Here is a 22,112-nt window from a genome sequence, read left to right as displayed (position 1 = left end):
CTCCTATCCATAGTCCCTACTGGTCGCTATACGCTACTACCGGGGATAACCATTAGCCTGCTGAATAATGCATAGCAGAGATGGGAGTGGGCTTCCTGGGTGAGACAGAGCCACACACGCTATAGGCTACATGAGCAATGATCCGTTTGAATGTCTCCTTGTGTGTGTGAGAGAGAGACGGAGAGAGAGAGAGAGATAGAGTAGGGAAGAGAGAGAGAGAGAGAGACAGAGTAGGGAAGAGAGAGAGAGAGAGAGACAGACAGAGAGAGAGAGAGAGACAGACAGAGAGAGAGAGAGAGACAGACAGACAGACAGACAGACAGACAGACAGACAGAGAGAGAGCAAAGATCTCACACAATGATCTTTCAGACCAGAAGCGTTAGTCATATTGCAACCTCCTGTTTATTAGAACAGAAAACCAACCAGGGAGAAAGTAGTCACACACTCAAATACAAAAATATTATGGGACTCAAATCCAAACCAATCAATGTATGAATATAGCTTTCCAACCAAACACTGTGAGATAGGAGGTGGCTTCAACCAGGCAACCGTCCGTTTATCTGGTTGTCTGTCTGTCTGTCTGTCCTTCTCTCTCTGCCTGTCTGTCTGTCTGGTTGTCCGTCCATCTGTCCTTCTCTCCGTCCGTTTATCTGTCCGTCTGTCTGTCTGTCTGTCTGTCTCTCTGGTAGGCTACAACATGAATGGATGTATCCGTGTGTTCATTCAGTCCCAGGTTCTTAGGTAATGTTAAAGCTAGGAGTAAAAAAATAAAACCGAGACTCCCCGGAGCAATCCAAGAAACATCTCTCCTTCTCGGTCCTGCTTTCTTTCTCTCTTGCCATAGTCTGCCGCAGCAGCAGCATGTGCCCTATGCAGAAAGAGAGAAAAATAGACAGACAGAGCGAGAGAGAGAGACAGAGCGAGAGAGAGAGACAGCGAGAGAGAGAGACAGGGCGAGAGAGAGCGAGAGACAGAGCGAGAGGCAGAGCGAGAGAGAGAGACAGACAGAGCGAGAGAGAGAGAGACAGACAGAGCGAGAGAGACAGACAGACAGACCGAGAGAGAGAGACAGACAGACAGACCGAGAGAGAGAGACAGACAGACAGAGCGAGAGACAGACAGACAGAGCGAGAGAGAGAGACAGACAGAGCGAGAGAGACAGAGCGAGAGAGAGAGACAGAGCGAGAGAGAGAGACAGAGCGAGAGAGAGACAGAGAGCGAGAGAGACAGAGAGAGAGAGACAGGAACAGAGAGATAGAGAGCGCAGAGAATTCCGTTACCCTTTAAAAAATGAGTGAGTGGAGTCGTATGCTATGTGACTTATCAGAGGTGGAGAGAAACCACTCTAACAAGCAAGAGCAGTTGTCAATGTCTACATGAAAATGGTTGAGTGTTATTTCCTGTTCTTCTCTTGGCAGGTTGACCACATCTGTCTCCTACAGTGTTAACAGAGCACCGTCCTCGGTCTGCCCACAGCAGGTTGATCACATCTGTCTCCTACAGTGTTAACAGAGCACCGTCCTCGGTCTGCCCACAGTCTGATGACCACATCTGTCTCCTACAGTGTCACAGAGCACCGTCCTCGGTCTGCCCACAGCCTGATGACCACATCTGTCTCCTACAGTGTCACAGAGCACCGTCCTCGGTCTGCCCACAGCATGTTGACCACATCTGTCTCCTACAGTGTCACAGAGCACCGTCCTCGGTCTGCCCACAGCAGGTTGATCACATCTGTCTCCTACAGTGTTAACAGAGCACCGTCCTCGGTCTGCCCACAGCACGTTGATCACATCTGTTTCCTAAAGAGTTACAGAGCACCGTCCTCGGTCTGCCCACAGTATGCCGACAGCCTACATACACAACAACTCCTTCCTCTCGTTATCTCTCTCTCTCTTTTGCTGTGTGTGTGTGTGTGTGTGTGTGTGTGTGTGTGTGTGAGAAGAAAGAGGAGAGGTATAGGCCATCATTTTAATTAGAATTCCAAAATCAATCACTCCTTCCCACCGTTGACCCCTAAAGACAACTCTTTCAGAATCCCGCTGGCGTCCACACGCCTGCGCTCCCAGATCATGTCTTCCAGGCTACGGAACACCAGCGTGTGTCCACTCCGAGTCCCGGCGTCAAAGTGCACTTTGAGAAAGTACTGCTGCGCCGCCGAGTGCGCCTCGCCTCCCTTCTTAAACTCCCGCTTCCCGAAACGGCACCAGGCGGCGAAGCTCTCCGAGTTGGTCCAGCAAATCTCCCCGCTGTTCAGGCCGAGGTGCCCAGTGGCGTTCTGCACGACCAGGTTGGCAGGCAGCGGCCGGAAGCGGTAGCGGCTGTTCACTATCCGTCCACGCCGGCCCCGTCCTATCTCAGTCAGGCTGTCCTTCCGTATCTCCCCCTCATGCAGGTGTATCACCTGGTCGTTGAGCTCGTACACAGCCCAGTGAGGTGCCTGTGATGTGGATACTAGTTCCACAAGGTCCCCTGGCTTGCACATGGAGAGCAATGTTTTGGCGGAGTACACGTTCAAGTCCTGGTTTTCGCGTAGCTTGGAGAAGATGCATTCCTGGGAGCAGAATGCGGAGTACTCCAGCTCGCTGACCGCCCCGGGGCCCTCCTGGCTGGTGCAAGGGTAACCTCCTCCTCCTCCTCCTCCTCCTCCTCCGTCGTCCACCTGGAATCAAATCATCAATCAATCAAATCATCAATCAAATGTACTTTCAATCAAATCAATCAATCACATCATTAATCAAATCATCAATCAATCAAATCATCAATCAATCAAATCATCAATCAATCAAATAATCAATCAATCAAATCAATCAATCACATCATTAATCAAATCATCAATCAAATCATCAATCAAATGTACAATCAATCACATCATCAATCAATCACATCAATCACATCATCAATCAAATGTATTTTCAATCAAATCAATCAATCAAATGTATTTTCAATCAAATAATCAATCAATCAATCAAATCATCAATCAATCAAATGTACTTTCAATCAAATCAATAAATCAATCAAATCATCAATCAATCAAATGTATTTTCAATCAAATCAGTCAATCAAATGTATTTTAGAGATATCCAACCTAAAACCCAAAGATAGAATCAAAGTTTGTCATTAGTGTCGGGTCGTTCGCGAATGAACAGCTCTTTTTTGAATCTTTTTGGTAAACGTCGGGAACCGAATCACATCGGTGAAAGAGCCGTTCATTTGGCTCCTTGATTGGCTGACTGCTATACTGTTTTTGTTTTTTTAGCTCAAAACAACGTGTTTGTGCAGATAAACACATGATTCTCCTACGAGGGTAAATCCTCTCTGCAGAAACATCATGGGAAGATCTCGTCGGTGCCGATTATTCTCAGTGCGTGAAAAAAAAGAAGTACTTTTTAAAATATTGTTTTTTTTACAGGCCATCTAATAATTTGGTAAACATGCATTTCATGATCTGACATAATGGTAGCCTGAGTAGGCCTACAAGCCCAGGGTTACAAGACCCCTCAAGCTACCAACTGGGGTAATTTTGACCCCAGTTGAGAGGCATATGTTTTATCATAAATAATTGTTTAGACTTTCTATATCAATATTCACTATTTACAAATGTAAGTTATTTGGGGACATTTTGCCTTTAGTCATTTGATAGATATGACCTCTGTTTGTTTCTCTGGAGACATAATAACAAGTTATCCACCAGAGGATGGAGGGGGAACATGTACTGTATCAGTGATTTAGACCAGATAGACAGAGTATCTGTAGAGATACAGCTCCCCGTGTCATCTCATGAGATTGGACTTTTCAATACAACGTATCGTATGACTGTGTAAAAAAAAACTAAATGACCTTATTTTTTTATGTGCATTTAAAAATCTGCCAAAGAATTTTTTTTTTTTTTAAATAAATAAAAATAAATAATAATATAATGATATAAATACTCCACTGGTATAAATACTTGATAGAACTGCAATACAGTACTCAGATACACAGAGAGCTGTATTGGTGTAGAGGAGAAATATACACAGCCGTGACGACGACCGAAGAGAATGCGGTATTTCAGATCGGGTGAACAAAAGGTTCCTGTACGTTATCGCAATCACACCATGACTAGTTCCTAATGAAACAAACCCCTCCACCTTTCATTATCCCGGAGAGTTCCGTATTATGATGCTAACACGGAGAACCCCGCTGGCTTTCCTCTTCCCGGAGAGGTCTTTATTCCTGTCTGCCCGATGTACTGAGAACCCCGCTGGCTGGCTGGATGGGGACAGTACATCCAGAGAGAGCCACGATTCTGTGAAACAGAGTACGTTACAGTCCCTGATGTCTCTCTGGAAGGAGATCCTCGCCCTGAGCTCATCTACTTTATTGTCCAGGGACTGAACATTAGCGAGTAATATACTCAGAAGTGGTGGATGGACGCCTGCTGAGTTGGACTAAAAGCCCACTCTGTATTCCTCTTTTCCGTAGGCGGCATCTTGAAGCAGCCCCTGGGAGGAGTGGAAATGCCTTGGGGGGTGTACGAACAAAGGATCCATTTTAGGAAAGTTGCATTTCTGGTCAAAATGCTGGTGAGCGACCATCGACCGAATTTCCAAAACATATTTTTGGCTGTAAGTAATAATGCAACAATTAATGTAAGAAATAACACACAAAATAATACTGAGTTTACTGAATTTATCGAGCTTATAGGCAATACATAACTAAATTATTAAGGTGGGAGATTCTTAGACTGTTTTAAGTACCTCAATGGACAGTAAAGGAAATCACACTATAAACTATAACCCTCATGTATGAATATGAGGGATTTATTCTTATTTTACCTTTATTTAACTAGGCAAGTCAGTTAAGAACAAATTCTTATTTTCAATGACGGCCTAGGAACAGTGGATTAACTGCCTTGTTCAGGGGCAGAACGACAGATTTGTACCTTGTCAGATCGGGGGTTTGAACTTGCAACCTTTCGGTTATTAGTCCAACGCTCCAACGCTCTAACCACTAGGCCACCCCATGTATGAATATCAGGGATATATTAGAACTAGTGGATATATGGAGACTTAAATATGTATTTGGCTAAGGTGTATGTGCTTTCACATGTACAGTTGAAGTCGGAAGTTTACATATAAACCTTAGCCAAATACATTTAAACTCAGTTTTTCACAATTCCTGACATTTAATCCTAGTAAAAATTCCCTGTCTTGGGTCAGTTAGGATCACCACTTTATTTTAAGAATGTGAAATGTCAGAATGATAGTAGAGATAATTATTTATTTCAGTTTTCATTTCTTTCATCACATCCCCAGAATGTTGGCCCATTCCTCCTGACAGAGCTGGTGTAACTGAGTCAGGTTTGTAGGCCTCCTTGCTCGTACACACTTTTTCAGTTCTGCCCACATTTTCTATAGGATTGAGGTCAGGGCTTTGTGATGGCCACTCCAATACCTTGACTTTGTTGTCCTTAAGCCATTTTGCCACAACTTTGGAAGTATGCTTGGGGTCATTGTCCATTTGGAAGACCCATTTGAGACCAAGCTTTAACTTCCTGACTGATGTCTTGCGATGTTGCTTCAACATAATGTTACTCCCTCATGCTGCCATCTATTTTGTGAAGTGCACCAGTCCCTCCTGCAGCAAAGCACCCCCACAACATGATGCTAACACCCCCGTGCTTCACGGTTGGGATGGTGTTCTTCGGCTTGCAAGCCTCCCCCTTTTTCCTCCAAACATAACGACGTCATTATGGCCAAACAGTTCTATTTTTGTTTCATCAAACCAGAGGGCATTTCTCCAAAAAGTACGATCTTTGTCCCCATGTGCAGTTGCAAACCGTAGTCTGGCTTTTTTTAATGGCGGTTTTGGAGCAGTGGCTTCCTACTTGTTGAGCGGCCTTTCAGGTTATGTCGATATAGGACTCGTTTTACTGTGTACTTTTGTACCTGTTTCCTCCAGCATCTTCACAAGGTCCTTTGCTGTTGTTCTGGGATTCATTTGCACTTTTCGCACCAAAGTACGTTCATCTCTAGGAGACAGAACGCATCTCCTTCCTGAGAGGTATGACGGCTGCGTGGTCCCATGGTGTTTATACTTGTGTACTATTGTTTATACAGGTGAACGTGGTACCTTCAGGCATTTGGAAATTGCTCCCAAGGACGACCCAGACTTGTGGAGGTCTACAAAAAAAATTCTGAGGTCTTGGCTGATTTCTTTTGATTTTCCCATGATGTCAACCAAAGCGACACTGAGTTTGAAGGTAGGCCTTTGAAATGCACCCACAGGTACACCTCCAATTAACTCAAATGATGTCAATTAGCCTATCAGAAGCTTCTAAAGCCATGACATCATTTTCTGGAATTTTCCAAGCTGTTTAAAGGCACAGTCAACTTAGTGTATGTAAACTTCTGACCCACTGGAATTGTGATCCAGATAATTCTAAGTTAAATAATCTGTCTGTAAACAATTGTTGGAAAAATTACTTGTCATGCACAACTCCAGTGGGGATAGGCGTCCAGTCAACGGGACAGTTGTAAATCATGCAGCGCGGTGTGTCACGATCGCAGATTTTAGAGAAACAACAAATGTCGGTACATATAAGTGTCTTCTATCGGCTGAAAGCTTCAATTCTTGTTAATATAACTGCACCGTCCAATTTACCGTAGCTATTACTGTGAAGAAATGCCATGCTATTGTTTGCTCCTAACAACAAAACACTTTTTTTCACCGCGATAAGTTTGGTATATTCACCTCTGAAGGTTACTTACATTCTGAAATCTTGCTCTGATTTATCATCCAAAGGATCCCAGAGATGACACGTTTTGTTAGATAAAATTATTTTTCATATCGTAAAAAGGTCCATATAGCATGCACGATCAATTTTGTATTTCCACTCGTTCAATTTGCAAAGAAAGGAATCTGTGAAAATCTCACCCTAAACTTGGTTTCAACCAGTCAAATCACTTTCGTATTTATTCCTCAGAGATCCTAGAACGTAACCAGACTTCACTATATCATTAGGGGGGTAGTATATCCTATAGGACACCATATCAGAGATCCTAGAACGTAACCAGATTTCACTATATCATTAGGGGTGTAGTATATCCTATAGGACACCATATCAGAGATCCTAGAACGTAACCAGACTTCACTATATCATTAGGGGTGTAGTATATCCTATAGGACATCATATCAGAGATCCTAGAACGTAACCAGACTTCACTATATCATTAGGGGTGTAGTATATCCTATAGGACACCATATAAGAGATCCTAGAACGTAACCAGACTTCCCTATATCATTAGGGGTGTAGTATATCCTATAGGACATCATATCAGAGATCCTAACTAGACTTCACTATATCATTAGGGGTGTAGTATATCCTATAGGACACCAAATTTGGTCAGGGAGAAACGCCTTCATGGCACGCAGATGACGCGGACGGTCTTCACTTGATTGACTAACTTTGTCAAATAAGCACCAATTGGGGTCAAACAAAGCTAGCTAGATAGCCAATGAGCTGGGCTTTACGGGAGTATGCGGGAGTACGGGAAAAAACGTATCTGTTGCAAAATGTAGCTGCTAACCTTGTGCGACAAGCCTTTTCCTTTTGGGCAAAATTTACAAGAATATGGAGAGTTATGAAGTTATGAAAACTGGGTGTTTTGCAAATGTTGAACTGACAATATGGCTAGTAATACTGGAAAAGTTCAATCAAAGTCCAAGTATACAGATTTGACGATATTCTTGCAGAAAAATGTCAATGTCTTAGCCCAAATGTACCTGGGTGATTTCGCACTAAATGTCACGTAGCTCACTCATACTTCAAGTTATCAGTCTGAAACGTTGCACATACACTGCTTCCCTCTTGTGGACACCATCGGAATTACAACCAGAGTGATGGCTAGACCTGGGACCTTTCTGTTGCATTTCAAAGATGGTGGTAGAAATGAAATACAAACAGTTTTTTTCTTTGTATCATCTTTTACCAGATCTATTGTGTTATATTCTCCTACATTAACTTCACATTTCCACAAACTTCAAAGTGTTTCCTTTCAAATGGTACCAAGAATATGCATATCCTTGTTTCAGGGCCTGAGCCTCAGGCAGCTAGATTTGAGTATATCATTTTAGGCGAAAATCGAAAAAAGGGGGCGGCAGGGTAGCCTAGTCCAACGCTCTAGTGGTTAGAGCATTGGACTAGTAACCGGAAGTTTGCAAGTTCAAATCCCCGAGCTGACAAGGTACAAATCTGTCGTTCTGCCCCTGAACAGGCAGTTAACCCACTGTTCCTAGGCCCTCATTGAAAATAAGAATTTGTTCTTAACTGACTTGCCTAGTTAAATAAAGATTAAAAAATAAAAATCAACAAGAAATTTGTGGAGTGGTTGAAAAACGAGTTTTACTGACTCCAACCTAAGTATGTAAATGTCCGACTTTAACTGTATTCTAGTCATAATTAATCCTATATAACTACTGCTGTACACACCTTTCTATTCATTTCCTATCCATACTGTCTATACACACCTTTCTATTAATTTCCTATCCATACTGTCTATACACACCATCCTATATAACTACTGTCAATACACACCTTTCTATTCATTTCCTGTCCATACTGTCTATACACACCATCCTATATAACTACTGTCTATACACACTATCCTATATAACTACTGTCTATACACACCATCCTGTATAACTACTGTCTATACACACCATCCTATATAACTACTGTCTATACACACCATCCTATATAACTACTGTCTATACACACCATCCTGTATAACTATTGTCTATACACACCATCCTATGTAACTACTGTCTATACACACCATCCTATATAACTACTGTCTATACACACCATCCTATATAACTACTGTCTATACTGTCTATACACACCATCCTATATAACTACTGTCTATACACACCATCCTATATAACTACTGTCTATACTCAACATCCTATATAACTACTGTCTATACACACCATCCTATATAACTACTGTCTATACACACCATCCTATATAACTACTGTCTATACTGTCTATACACACCATCCTATATAACTACTGTCTATACACACCATCCTATATAACTACTGTCTATACACACCATCCCATATAACTACTGTCTATACACACCATCCTATATAACTAATGTCTATACACACCATCCTATATAACTACTGTCTATACTGTCTATACACACCATCCTATATAACTACTGTCTATACACACCATCCTATATAACTACTGTCTATACACACCATCCTATATAACTACTGTCTATACACACCATCCCATATAACTACTGTCTATACACACCATCCTATATAACTACTGTCTATACACACCATCCTATATAACTACTGTCTATACTGTCTATACACACCATCCTATATAACTACTGTCTATACACACCATCCTATATAACTACTGTCTATACACACCATCCTATATAACTACTGTCTATACTGTCTATACAAACCATCCTATATAACTACTGTCTATACACACCATCCTATATAACTACTGTCTATACACACCATCCTATATAACTACTGTCTATACACACCATCCTATATAACTACTGTCTATACACACCATCCTATATAACTACTGTCTATACTGTCTATACACACCATCCTATATAACTACTGTCTCTCCTGTCTATACACACCATCCTATATAACTACTGTCTATACACACCATCCTATATAACTACTGTCTATCCTGTCTATACACACCATCCTATATAACTACTGTCTATACTGTCTATACTGTCTATACACACACCATCCTATATAACTACTGTCTATACACACCATCCTATATAACTACTGTCTATACACACCATCCTATATAACTACTGTCTATACTGTCTATACACACCATCCTATATAACTACTGTCCATACTGTCTATACACACCATCCTATATAACTACTGTCTATACACACCATCCTATATAACTACTGTCTATACACACCATCCTATATAACTACTGTCTATACACACCATCCTATATAACTACTGTCTATACACACCATCCTATATAACTACTGTCTATACAAACCATCCTATATAACTACTGTCTATACTGTCTATACAAACCATCCTATATAACTACTGTCTATACACACCATCCTATATAACTACTGTCTATACACACCATCCTATATAACTACTGTCTATACACACCATCCTATATAACTACTGTCTATACTGTCTATACACACCATCCTATATAACTACTGTCTCTCCTGTCTATACACACCATCCTATATAACAACTGTCTATACACACCATCCTATATAACTACTGTCTATCCTGTCTATACACACCATCCTATATAACTACTGTCTATACTGTCTATACTGTCTATACACACACCATCCTATATAACTACTGTCTATACTGTCTATACACACCATCCTATATAACTACTGTCTATACTGTCTATACACACCATCCTATATAACTACTGTCCATACTGTCTATACACACCATCCTATATAACTACTGTCTATACACACCATCCTATATAACTACTGTCTATACACACCATCCTATATAACTACTGTCTATACACACCATCCTATATAACTACTGTCTATACACACCATCCTATATAACTACTGTCTGTCTATATAACTACTGTCTATACCATCCTATATAACTACTGTCTATACACACCATCCTATATAACTACTGTCTATACACACCATCCTATATAACTACTGTCTATACTGTCTATACACACCATCCTATATAACTACTGTCTATACACACCATCCTATATAACTACTGTCCATACTGTCTATACACACCATCCTATATAACTACTGTCCATACTGTCTATACACACCATTACATACAAAACATTAGGAACACCTTCCTAATATTGAGTTGGGCCCTCTTCTTCTACACCCTCTGAATGACACGTCTGTCTCCAGGCTCAATAATCCTCCTCCCGAGTGGCTCTGCGGTCTAAGGCGTCATTACAGACCCAGGCCCGATCTCAGGCTGTTTCACAGCCGGCCGTGACCGGGAGACCAATGAGGCGGCGCACAATTGGCCCAGCGTCGTCTCGGGTTAGGGGAGGGTTTGGCCCAGCGTCGTCTCGGGTTAGGGGAGGGTTTGGCCCAGCGTCGTCTCGGGTTAGGGGAGGGTTTGGCAAAGCGTCGTCTCGGGTTAGGGGAGGGTTTGGCCCAGCGTCGTCTCGGGTTAGGGGAGGGTTTGGCAAAGCGTCGTCTCGGGTTAGGGGAGGGTTTGGCCCAGCGTCGTCTCGGGTTAGGGGAGGGTTTGGCCCAGCGTCGTCTCGGGTTAGGGAGGGTTTGGCCCAGCGTCGTCTCGGGTTAGGGAGGGTTTGGCCCAGCGTCGTCTCGGGTTAGGGGAGGTTTGGCCCAGCGTCGTCTCGGGTTAGGGGAGGGTTTGGCCCAGCGTCGTCTCGGGTTAGGGAGGGTTTGGCCCAGCGTCGTCTCGGGTTAGGGGAGGGTTTGGCCCAGCGTCGTCTCGGGTTAGGGGAGGGTTTGGCAAAGCGTCGTCCCGGGTTAGGGGAGGGTTTGGCAAAGCGTCGTCTCGGGTTAGGGGAGGGTTTGGCAAAGCGTCGTCTCGGGTTAGGGGAGGGTTTGACCCAGCGTCGTCTCGGGTTAGGGCAGGGTTCCGGGTGAAGTGAGAAGTGTGTCATTGGTAGTAGGTTCCAGGTGCACCGGCTTGGCAGGGTCGTGTTTCGGAGGAAGCAAAGCTCTCGACCTTCTCCTCTCCTGAGTCCATAGGGGATTTGCAGCGATGGGACAAGACTAACTACCAATTGGATACCACGAAAAAGGCGGTTCAAAAGTACACAAATAATACTACTGCACTGTTGGAGGTAGGAACACAAGCATTTAGTTAGATATTACTGCACTGTTGGAGCTAGAAACACAAGCATTTAGTTAGGTATTACTGTTGGAGCTAGGAACACAAGCATTTAGTTAGATACTACTGTACTGTTGGAGCTAGGAACACAAGCATTTAGTTAGGTGTTACTGTTGGAGCTAGGAACACAAGCATTTAGTTAAATACTACTGTACTGTTGGAGCTAGGAACACAAGCATTTAGTTAGATATTACTGCACTGTTGGAGCTAGAAACACAACCATTTAGTTAGATACTACTGCACTGTTGGAGCTAGAAACACAAGCATTTAGTTAGGTATTACTGTAGGAGCTAGGAACACAAGCATTTAGTTGGATATTACTGTACTGTTGGAGCTAGGAACACAAGCATTTAGTTATATACTACTGTTGGAGCTAGGAACACAAGCATTTAGTTAGATATTACTGTTGGAGCTAGGAACACAAGCATTTAGGTAGGTATTACTGTTGGAGCTAGGAACACAAGCATTTAGGTAGGTATTACTGTTGGAGCTAGGAACACAAGCATTTAGGTAGGTATTACTGTTGGAGCTAGGAACACAAGCATTTAGGTAGGTATTACTGTTGGAGCTAGGAACACAAGCATTTAGGTAGGTAATACTGTTGGAGCTAGGAACACAAGCATTTAGTTAGGTAATACTGTTGAGCTAGGAACACAAGCATTTAGTTAGATACTACTGCACTGTTGGAGCTAGGAACACAAGCATTTAGTTAGATACTACTGCACTGTTGGAGCTAGGAACACAAGCATTTAGTTAGATACTACTGTACTGTTGGAGCTAGGAACACAAGCATTTAGTTAGATACTACTGCACTGTTGGAGCTAGGAACACAAGCATTTAGTTAGATACTACTGTACTGTTGGAGCTAGGAACACAAGCATTTAGTTAGATACTACTACACTGTTGGAGCTAGGAACACAAGCATTTAGTTAGATACTACTGTACTGTTGGAGCTAGAAACACAAGCATTTAGTTAGATACTACTGTTGGAGCTAGGAACACAAGCATTTAGTTAGATACTACTGCACTGTTGGAGCTAGGAACACAAGCATTTAGTTAGATACTACTACACTGTTGGAGCTAGGAACACAAGCATTTAGTTAGATACTACTGCACTGTTGGAGCTAGGAACACAAGCATTTAGTTAGATACTACTGTTGGAGCTAGAAACACAAGCATTTAGTTAGATACTACTACACTGTTGGAGCTAGGAACACAAGCATTTAGTTAGGTATTACTGTTGGAGCTAGGAACACAAGCATTTAGTTAGGTATTACTGTTGGAGCTAGGAACACAAGCATTTAGTTAGGTATTACTGTTGGAGCTAGGAACACAAGCATTTAGTTAGATACTACTGCACTGTTGGAGCTAGGAACACAAGCATTTAGTTAGATACTACTACACTGTTGGAGCTAGAAACACAAGCATTTAGTTAGATACTACTACACTGTTGGAGCTAGGAACACAAGCATTTAGTTAGGTATTACTGTTGGAGCTAGGAACACAAGCATTTAGTTAGATACTACTACACTGTTGGAGCTAGGAACACAAGCATTTAGTTAGATACTACTGCACTGTTGGAGCTAGAAACACAAGCATTTAGTTAGGTATTACTGTACTGTTGGAGCTAGGAACACAAGCATTTAGTTAGGTATTACTGTACTGTTGGAGCTAGAAACACAAGCATTTAGTTAGGTATTACTGTTGGAGCTAGGAACACAAGCATTTAGTTAGGTATTACTGTTGGAGCTAGGAACACAAGCATTTAGTTGGGTATTACTGTTGGAGCTAGGAACACAAGCATTTAGTTAGATACTACTACACTGTTGGAGCTAGGAACACAAGCATTTAGTTAGATACTACTGCACTGTTGGAGCTAGGAACACAACCATTTAGTTAGATACTACTGTTGGAGCTAGAAACACAAGCATTTAGTTAGATACTACTACACTGTTGGAGCTAGGAACACAAGAATTTAGTTAGGTATTACTGTTGGAGCTAGGAACACAAGCATTTAGTTAGGTATTACTGTTGGAGCTAGGAACACAAGCATTTAGTTAGGTATTACTGTTGGAGCTAGGAACACAAGCATTTAGTTAGATACTACTGCACTGTTGGAGCTAGGAACACAAGCATTTAGTTAGATACTACTACACTGTTGGAGCTAGAAACACAAGCATTTAGTTAGATACTACTGTTGGAGCTAGAAACACAAGCATTTAGTTAGATACTACTACACTGTTGGAGCTAGGAACACAAGCATTTAGTTAGGTATTACTGTTGGAGCTAGAAACACAATCATTTAGTTAGGTATTACTGTTGGAGCTAGGAACACACGCATTTAGTTAGATACTACTACACTGTTGGAGCTACAGTAGGAACACTAGCATTTCTCTACACCCGCAAAAAACATCTGCAAAAATGTGTACGTTACCAATAAAATTTGATTTGATTAATTGGTGTGTATTCTCTGAAAAGTAGTCATTCTCGGCCAAATATAATAAAATATTTGAAACCAGGTTTGTCCGGAGAAGTAACATGAAGCTATAGATATCCTCAGAGGGTAGTATCAGGGATTTTGACCAGATAGACAGATCATCTTGTCACGTTCGTTGTTGTGGATGAGACCAAGGCGCAGCGCGAGATGAATACATCTCCTTATTTAACGAAACGAAGAACACTCAAAACAAACTTACAAAACAACAAACTGAACGTGAAGCTATATATGATAAGTGCAGACACAGGCAACTAACACATAGACAATCACCCCAAATTACCCAAGGAATATGGCTGCCAAAATATGGGTTCCCAATCAGAGACAACGATAAACAGCTGCCTCTAATTGAGAACCAATCTAGGCAACCATAGACATACAAAACACCTAGACTAGTGGAAAAACAACCCTATAAACATACAAAAACCCTAGACAGGACAAAAACCCTAGACAGGACAAAAACCCTAGACAGGTAAAAACCCTAAGGTGAAAACCCTAGACAGGTAAAACCCTAGACAGGTCAAAAAAAACCCTAGACAGGTAAAACCCATAGACAGGTAAAAAACCCATAGACAGGTAAAACCTATAGACAGGTAAAACCTAGACAGGTAAAACCTAGACAGGTAAAACCCTAGACAGGTGAAAACCCTAGACCGGTAAAACCCTAGACAGGTAAAAAACCCTAGACCGGTAAAAACCCTAGACCGGTTAAAAAAACCCTAGACAGGTTAAAAAAACCCTAGACAGGTTAAAAAAACCCTAGACAGGTTAAAAAAACCCTAGACAGGTAAAAAAACCCTAGACAGGTAAAAACCCTAGACAGGACAAAAACCCTAGACCGGTAAAAACCCTAGACAGGTAAAACCTAGACAGGTAAAAAACCCTAGACAGGTAAAAAACCCTACACAGGTAAAAACCCTAGACAGGTTAAACCCTAGACAGGACAAAAACCCTAGACAGGACAAAAACACAACAAACCACCCCTTGTCACAACCTAACCAAAATAACAAAGAATACTAAAGGTCGTGACACATCTATATATTATATATTTAATGTATTTATAAATGTTTATATTTAACCTTTATTGAACCAGGTCAAGTCAGTTAAGAACCAATTCTTATTTACAATGACGGCCTACACCGGCTTAAACCCCACCCCCCACCCCGTAACCCGGACGACGCTGGGCCAACTGTGCCGCCGCCCCTCACGGCCGGTTGTGATACAGCCCGGGATCGAACCAGGGTGTCTGTCTGTAGTGACTCCTCTAGCACTGAGATGCAGTGCCTTAGACCGCTGCGCCACTCGGGAGCTCAATTTGTCACACATAGATAACCATGGGCGCGTACATAAGTTATAACTAGGCATGATGTGGACCTTTGGATCGAAGTGAGTTACAAGATGTGGACCTTTGGAATGAAGTGAGTTACAAGATGTGGACCTTTGGATCGAAGTGAGTTACAAGATGTGGACCTTTGGTTCAGAAGTGACTTACAAGATGTGGACCTTTGGATCGAAGTGATTTACAAGATGTGGACCTTTGGATCGAAGTGAGTTACAAGATGTGGACCTTTGGATTGAAGTGAGTTACAAGATGTGGACCTTTGGATCGAAGTGAGTTACAAGATGTGGACCTTTGGATTGAAGTGAGTTACAAGATGTGGACCTTTGGATTGAAGTGAGTTACAAGATGTGGACCTTTGGATTGAAGTGAGTTACAAGATGTGGACCGAAGTGAGTTACAAGATGTGGACCTTTGGAATGAAGTGAGTTACAAGATGTGGACCTTTGGTTCATGAAGTGAGTTACAAGATGTGGACCTTTGGTTCAGAAGTGAGTTACAAGATGTGGACCTTTGGTTCAGAAGTGACTTACAAGATGTGGACCTTTGGAATGAAGTGACTTACAAGATGTGGACCTTTGGAATGAAGTGACTTACAAGATGTGGACCTTTGGAATGAAGTGAGTTACAAGATGTGGACCTTTGGAATGAAGTGAGTTACAAGATGTGGACCTTTGGAATGAAGTGAGTTACAAGATGTGGACCTTTGGAATGAAGTGACTTACAAGATGTGGACCTTTGGTTCAGAAGTGAGTTACAAGATGTGGACCTTTGGATTGAAGTGAGTTACAAGATGTGGACCTTTGGTTCAGAGGTGAGTTACAAGATGTAGACCTTTGGAATGAAGTGAGTTACAAGATGTGGACCTTTGGATCGAAGTGAGTTACAAGATGTGGACCTTTGGAATGAAGTGAGTTACAAGATGTGGACCTTTGGAATGAAGTGAGTTACAAGATGTGGACCTTTGGATTGAAGTGAGTTACAAGATGTGGACCTTTGGATTGAAGTGAGTTACAAGATGTGGACCGAAGTGAGTTACAAGATGTGGACCTTTGGAATGAAGTGAGTTACAAGATGTGGACCTTTGGAATGAAGTGAGTTACAAGATGTGGACCTTTGGATCGAAGTGAGTTACAAGATGTGGACCTTTGGATCGAAGTGAGTTACAAGATGTGGACCTTTGGATCGAAGTGAGTTACAAGATGTGGACCTTTGGATCGAAGTGAGTTACAAGATGTGGACCTTTGGATTGAAGTGAGTTACAAGATGTGGACCTTTGGTTCAGAAGTGAGTTACAAGATGTGGACCTTTGGTTCAGAAGTGAGTTACAAGATGTGGACCTTTGGAATGAAGTGAGTTACAAGATGTGGACCTTTGGAATGAAGTGAGTTACAAGATGTGGACCTTTGGAATGAAGTGAGTTACAAGATGTGGACCTTTGGATCGAAGTGAGTTACAAGATGTGGACCTTTGGATCGAAGTGAGTTACAAGATGTGGACCTTTGGATCGAAGTGAGTTACAAGATGTGGACCTTTGGATCGAAGTGAGTTACAAGATGTGGACCTTTGGATCGAAGTGAGTTACAAGATGTGGACCTTTGGATCGAAGTGAGTTACAAGATGTGGACCTTTGGTTCAGAAGTGAGTTACAAGATGTGGACCTTTGGATCGAAGTGAGTTACAAGATGTGGACCTTTGGATCGAAGTGAGTTACAAGATGTGGACCTTTGGATCGAAGTGAGTTACAAGATGTGGACCTTTGGATCGAAGTGAGTTACAAGATGTGGACCTTTGGATCGAAGTGAGTTACAAGATGTGGACCTTTGGTTCAGAAGTGAGTTACAAGATGTGGACCTTTGGAATGAAGTGAGTTACAAGATGTGGACCTTTGGATCGAAGTGAGTTACAAGATGTGGACCTTTGGATCGAAGTGAGTTACAAGATGTGGACCTTTGGATCGAAGTGAGTTACAAGATGTGGACCTTTGGAATGAAGTGAGTTACAAGATGTGGACCTTTGGTTCAGAAGTGAGTTACAAGATGTGGACCTTTGGATCGAAGTGAGTTACAAGATGTGGACCTTTGGATTGAAGTGAGTTACAAGATGTGGACCTTTGGATCGAAGTGAGTTACAAGATGTGGACCTTTGGATCGAAGTGAGTTACAAGATGTGGACCTTTGGATCGAAGTGAGTTACAAGATGTGGACCTGCTTTGTAGAAAATGCTGTCATAATCCATACCACTCTGTTTCACTAACAGTGATGTAAATGCTGTCATAACCCCTACCACTCTGTTTCACTAACAGTGATGTAGATGCTGTCATAACCCCTACCACTCTGTTTCACTAACAGTGATGTAGATGCTGTCATAACCCCCACCACTCTGTTTCACTAACAGTGATGTAGATGCTGTCATAACCCCCACCACTCTGTTTCACTAACAGTGATGTAAATGCTGTCATAACCCCTACCACTGTTTCACTAACAGTGATGTAGATGCTGTCATAACCCCTACCACTCTGTTTCACTAACAGTGATGTAGATGCTTTCATAACCCCTACCACTCTGTTTCACTAACAGTGATGTAAATGCTGTCATAACCCCTACCACTCTGTTTCACTAACAGTGATGTAGATGCTGTCATAACCCCTACCACTCTGATTCACTAACAGTGATGTAGATGCTGTCTGTTGGGTAAATCTAGAAAACTACGCCATATGTTTAGTCGATGTCTCTAAGGATCCGTTTTTGAAGTGAATTTAATGCCTTTTCTTGACAGTAAAATGAAGTTTCAAATGTTGGTGCACATGCCCCTTTAAAATGCAGTAGTTTATACCCCATGATTATTATACAATTATTATTTACCCTCGAATTATTTTTGACAGAATATGCTAATTAATAAGATATACATAGATATTTTACTATAATTATTTTCTTTTGTTCCCCCTAATAGTTTATTCTTGTGGTCAAATTGACCCCAGTTGGTAAATAATGTGTGTTACAATATGTTGGTGGCTTGAGGGTTAAAGCGATGCCAATTTGTTTCCAACGTGGTCCCCGATGGAATACACACAAGACAGACAACACGAAATGATATACAAATAAGTAATATCCACCTCTTCCTCTTCGTCGGAGAAGAAGTAAGCTACGCCGACCCTGAGCTCCTCTTTCTCCACTCCGGACGGATCGCCGGTTGGCAGCTCGCTGTAGCTGAGATGGGTGATGCGGTCCAAGTGGTTGCCCATCAATGACGAGGCCCCGACAGAGGAGAGGCATGGAATACGGTGTCTGGGGTAGGGAGGGAAGGAAAGAGAGAGAGGGAGGGAAGGAAGGAGAGAGAGGGGAGAGAAGGGGACAGATTTGTTACTGTGGGGAAAGAACAGACTAAACCCAACAGACAATAGGCTCCAGTACACAACTCCGGTCGGCTTTCAGCTACACAGAATCACAGCAGTATCCAGTACATTCGTGTAACAGTCAACAGCCACATAGATGATCATACATCATCAACACACTCGAGTTATTGAGCCCAGTTCGCTTGAAAGACGAGAAAACAATCAATGATTTAGTCCGTGGCTCTCATCACATGCCTTTAGCTAATCAGACCCTCTGGTGGACTGAATGATAAAATAGCAGCGCTGGATAGAGAGAGAGAGAGAGAGAGAAGAGAGAGAGAAAGAGAGAGAGAAAGAGAGAGAAAGAGGGAGAGAGAGAGAGAGAGAGAAAGAGAGAGAGAAAGAGAGAGAGAGAGAAAGAGAGAGATAGAGAGAGAGAGAGAGAGATAGAGAGAGAGGGAGGTGAAATCTCCAGTCTTCCACGGAGAAGAGAAGTGCGCGCCGACTGAATGCTTCAGATGTATTATCCTTGATCAGTTTGAATGCACCGTGGGGGGGAAAAAAAGAGGCTAATTTAGAGGCCATAATGCACCAGGGAAAAACACCGGAGTAATAGAAGCAGTTACCCAGGGAACGGTTATATATCCTGTTGTTCCATCAGTGCCGCGGGCTCCACGGTCTTCTCTACTCCCTCCCTGTCCCTCGCTTTTCTATTTCTCCGTTCGTTCTCTCTCTCTCTCTTCTTCCCCTCTGTACTCCCGCAGCCCTGTGTGCTTTACTAGTGTTTTCTCAACCTCGCGTCTTTAAGTCACTCGGAGAGCTCCTCCTTCAGCCGCAACATCTGCCCTTTGACGCAGCCCATTGGTCTAGGGGCACTTTCCTGTCCCTGCTCGGCCAATCAGAAAGGCCAATCCTCACGTCATTCAAGCCAGCCTCCAATAGCGTGGGCGCAGAGCAACGCGTGGTGATTGGGATTCGTTAAGGGCCCTACACACTTCAGGTAAACTACCCATACACAGCAACGTTGCTTTCACCCTTGGCTCTGTATACTTTTTTTTGCGGTCTTTACTGTGGCGTGGTTTTGTTGTTGGAGGAATGAAGAATACTAGACAGAGAGAGGTGTGATTGTTGCTGTTGTCTGAAGAATGAAGAATACTAGACAGACAGAGATGTGATTGTTGCTGTTGTCGGAGGAATGAAGAATACTAGACAGAGAGAGGTGTGATTGTTGCTGTTGTCGGAGGAATGAAGAATACTAGACAGAGATGTGATTGTTGCTGTTGTCTGAAGAATGAAGAATACTAGACAGACAGAGATGTGATTGTTGCTGTTGTCTGAGGAATGAAGAATACTAGACAGAGATGTGATTGTTGCTGTTGTCTGAAGAATGAAGAATACTAGACAGACAGAGATGTGATTGTTGCTGTTGTCGGAGGAATGAAGAATACTAGACAGACAGAGGTGTGATTGTTGCTGTTGTCTGAGGAATGAAGAATACTAGACAGAGATGTGATTGTTGCTGTTGTTGGAGGAGGAATGACGAATACTAGACAGACAGAGGTGTGATTGTTGCTGTTGTTGGAGGAGGAATGACGAATACTAGACAGACAGAGATGTGATTGTTGCTGTTGTCTGAGGAATGACGAATACTAGACAGAGAGAGATGTGATTGTTGCTGTTGTTGGAGGAGGAATGAAGAATACTAGACAGAGAGAGATGTGATTGTTGCTGTTGTTGTTATAGGGAGGAGGAAGCATGACAGAGAGGCTAAGAAACATGCTGCTACTATATTATATTACCTCACTAACATGCTGCTACTATATTATATTACCTCACTAACATGCTGCTACTATAGTATATTACCTCACTAACATGCTGCTACTATAGTATATTACCTCACTAACATGCTGCTACTATATTATATTACCTCACTAACATGCTGCTACTATATTATATTACCTCACTAACATGCTGCTACTATATTATATTACCTCACTAACATGCTGCTACTATATTATATTACCTCACTAACATGCTGCTACTGTCACACTGATTTGTTTCACCTGTCTTTTTGCTTCTCTTCACCCCCCTCCAGGTGTCTCCCATCTTCCTCATTATCCCCTGGGTATTTATACCTGTGTTCTCTGTTTGTCTGTTGGCAGTTCGTCTTGTCTTGTCAGGTCTTACCAGCATGTTTTCCCATCTCCCTGCCTTCTCAAGTTCTGTTCCCTTGTTTCCCTGAGCCTGCCTGCCTGCCGTTCTGTACCTGCCTGGCCTGACCCTGAGCCTGCCTGCCGTTCTGTACCTGCCTGGCCTGACCCTGAGCCTGCCTGATGTTACAATACAATACAATACATTACAATACATTACAATACAATACAATACATCACATTACAATACATAACAATACAATACAATACAATACAATACAATACAATACATTACAATACATTACAAAACAATACATAACAATACATAACAATACATAACAAAACAATACATAACAATACATAACAATACATAACAATACATAACAATACAATACAATACAATACATTACAATACAATACAATACATTACAATACAATACATTACAATACAATACAATACAATACAATACAATACAATACAATACAATACAATACATAACAATACATTGTAATACATTGTAATACAATACATTACAATACAATACAATACAATACAATACAATACAATACAATACAATACAATACAATACATAACAATACATAACAATACATTGTAATACAATACATTACAATACAATACATTGCAATACAATACATTACATTGGAATACATTACATTACAATACAATACATAACAATACAATACATTAAAATACAATACATTACAATACATTACATTAAAATACAATACATTACAATACATTACAATACATTACAATACATTACAATACATTACAATACAATACAATACAATACATAACAATACAATACATCACAATACATTACAATACATTACAATACATTACATTAAAATACAATACATTACAATACATC

At 41.7% G+C, this 22,112-nt stretch overlaps 1 protein-coding gene across 1 annotated transcript; it reads right to left on the bottom strand.

Moving 5' to 3' along the window:
- Positions 1-732: 732 nt before the first annotated feature.
- Positions 733-19,828, bottom strand: LOC115124606 (protein LRATD1-like). Its single transcript, XM_029654022.2, has 3 exons — positions 19,696-19,828; positions 18,851-19,022; positions 733-2,660 (listed from the first exon to the last, which is right to left on the bottom strand). Exons 2-3 carry the CDS (start codon positions 18,977-18,979, stop codon positions 1,992-1,994), a joined length of 798 nt encoding a protein of 265 aa, XP_029509882.2. The 5' UTR covers positions 18,980-19,022; positions 19,696-19,828; the 3' UTR covers positions 733-1,991.
- Between the last annotated feature and the right edge of the window lie 2,284 nt (positions 19,829-22,112).

The sequence above is a fragment of the Oncorhynchus nerka genome, linkage group LG13, assembly GCF_034236695.1.
Source record: "Oncorhynchus nerka isolate Pitt River linkage group LG13, Oner_Uvic_2.0, whole genome shotgun sequence".
In the NCBI taxonomy this organism is placed as follows: Eukaryota; Metazoa; Chordata; class Actinopteri; order Salmoniformes; family Salmonidae; genus Oncorhynchus; species Oncorhynchus nerka.
This window is presented reverse-complemented; position numbering and strand designations above follow the sequence as displayed.

Coding starts and splice junctions, on each gene's coding strand:
- LOC115124606 (XM_029654022.2), bottom strand. CDS start 18,979: ATGGGCAACCACTTGGACCGCATCACCCATCTCAGCTACAGCGAGCTG. Junction 2,661..18,850: donor TCTCCGACGAAGAGGAAGAG/GTGGATATTACT, acceptor ATTTGATTCCAG/GTGGACGACGGAGGAGGAGG.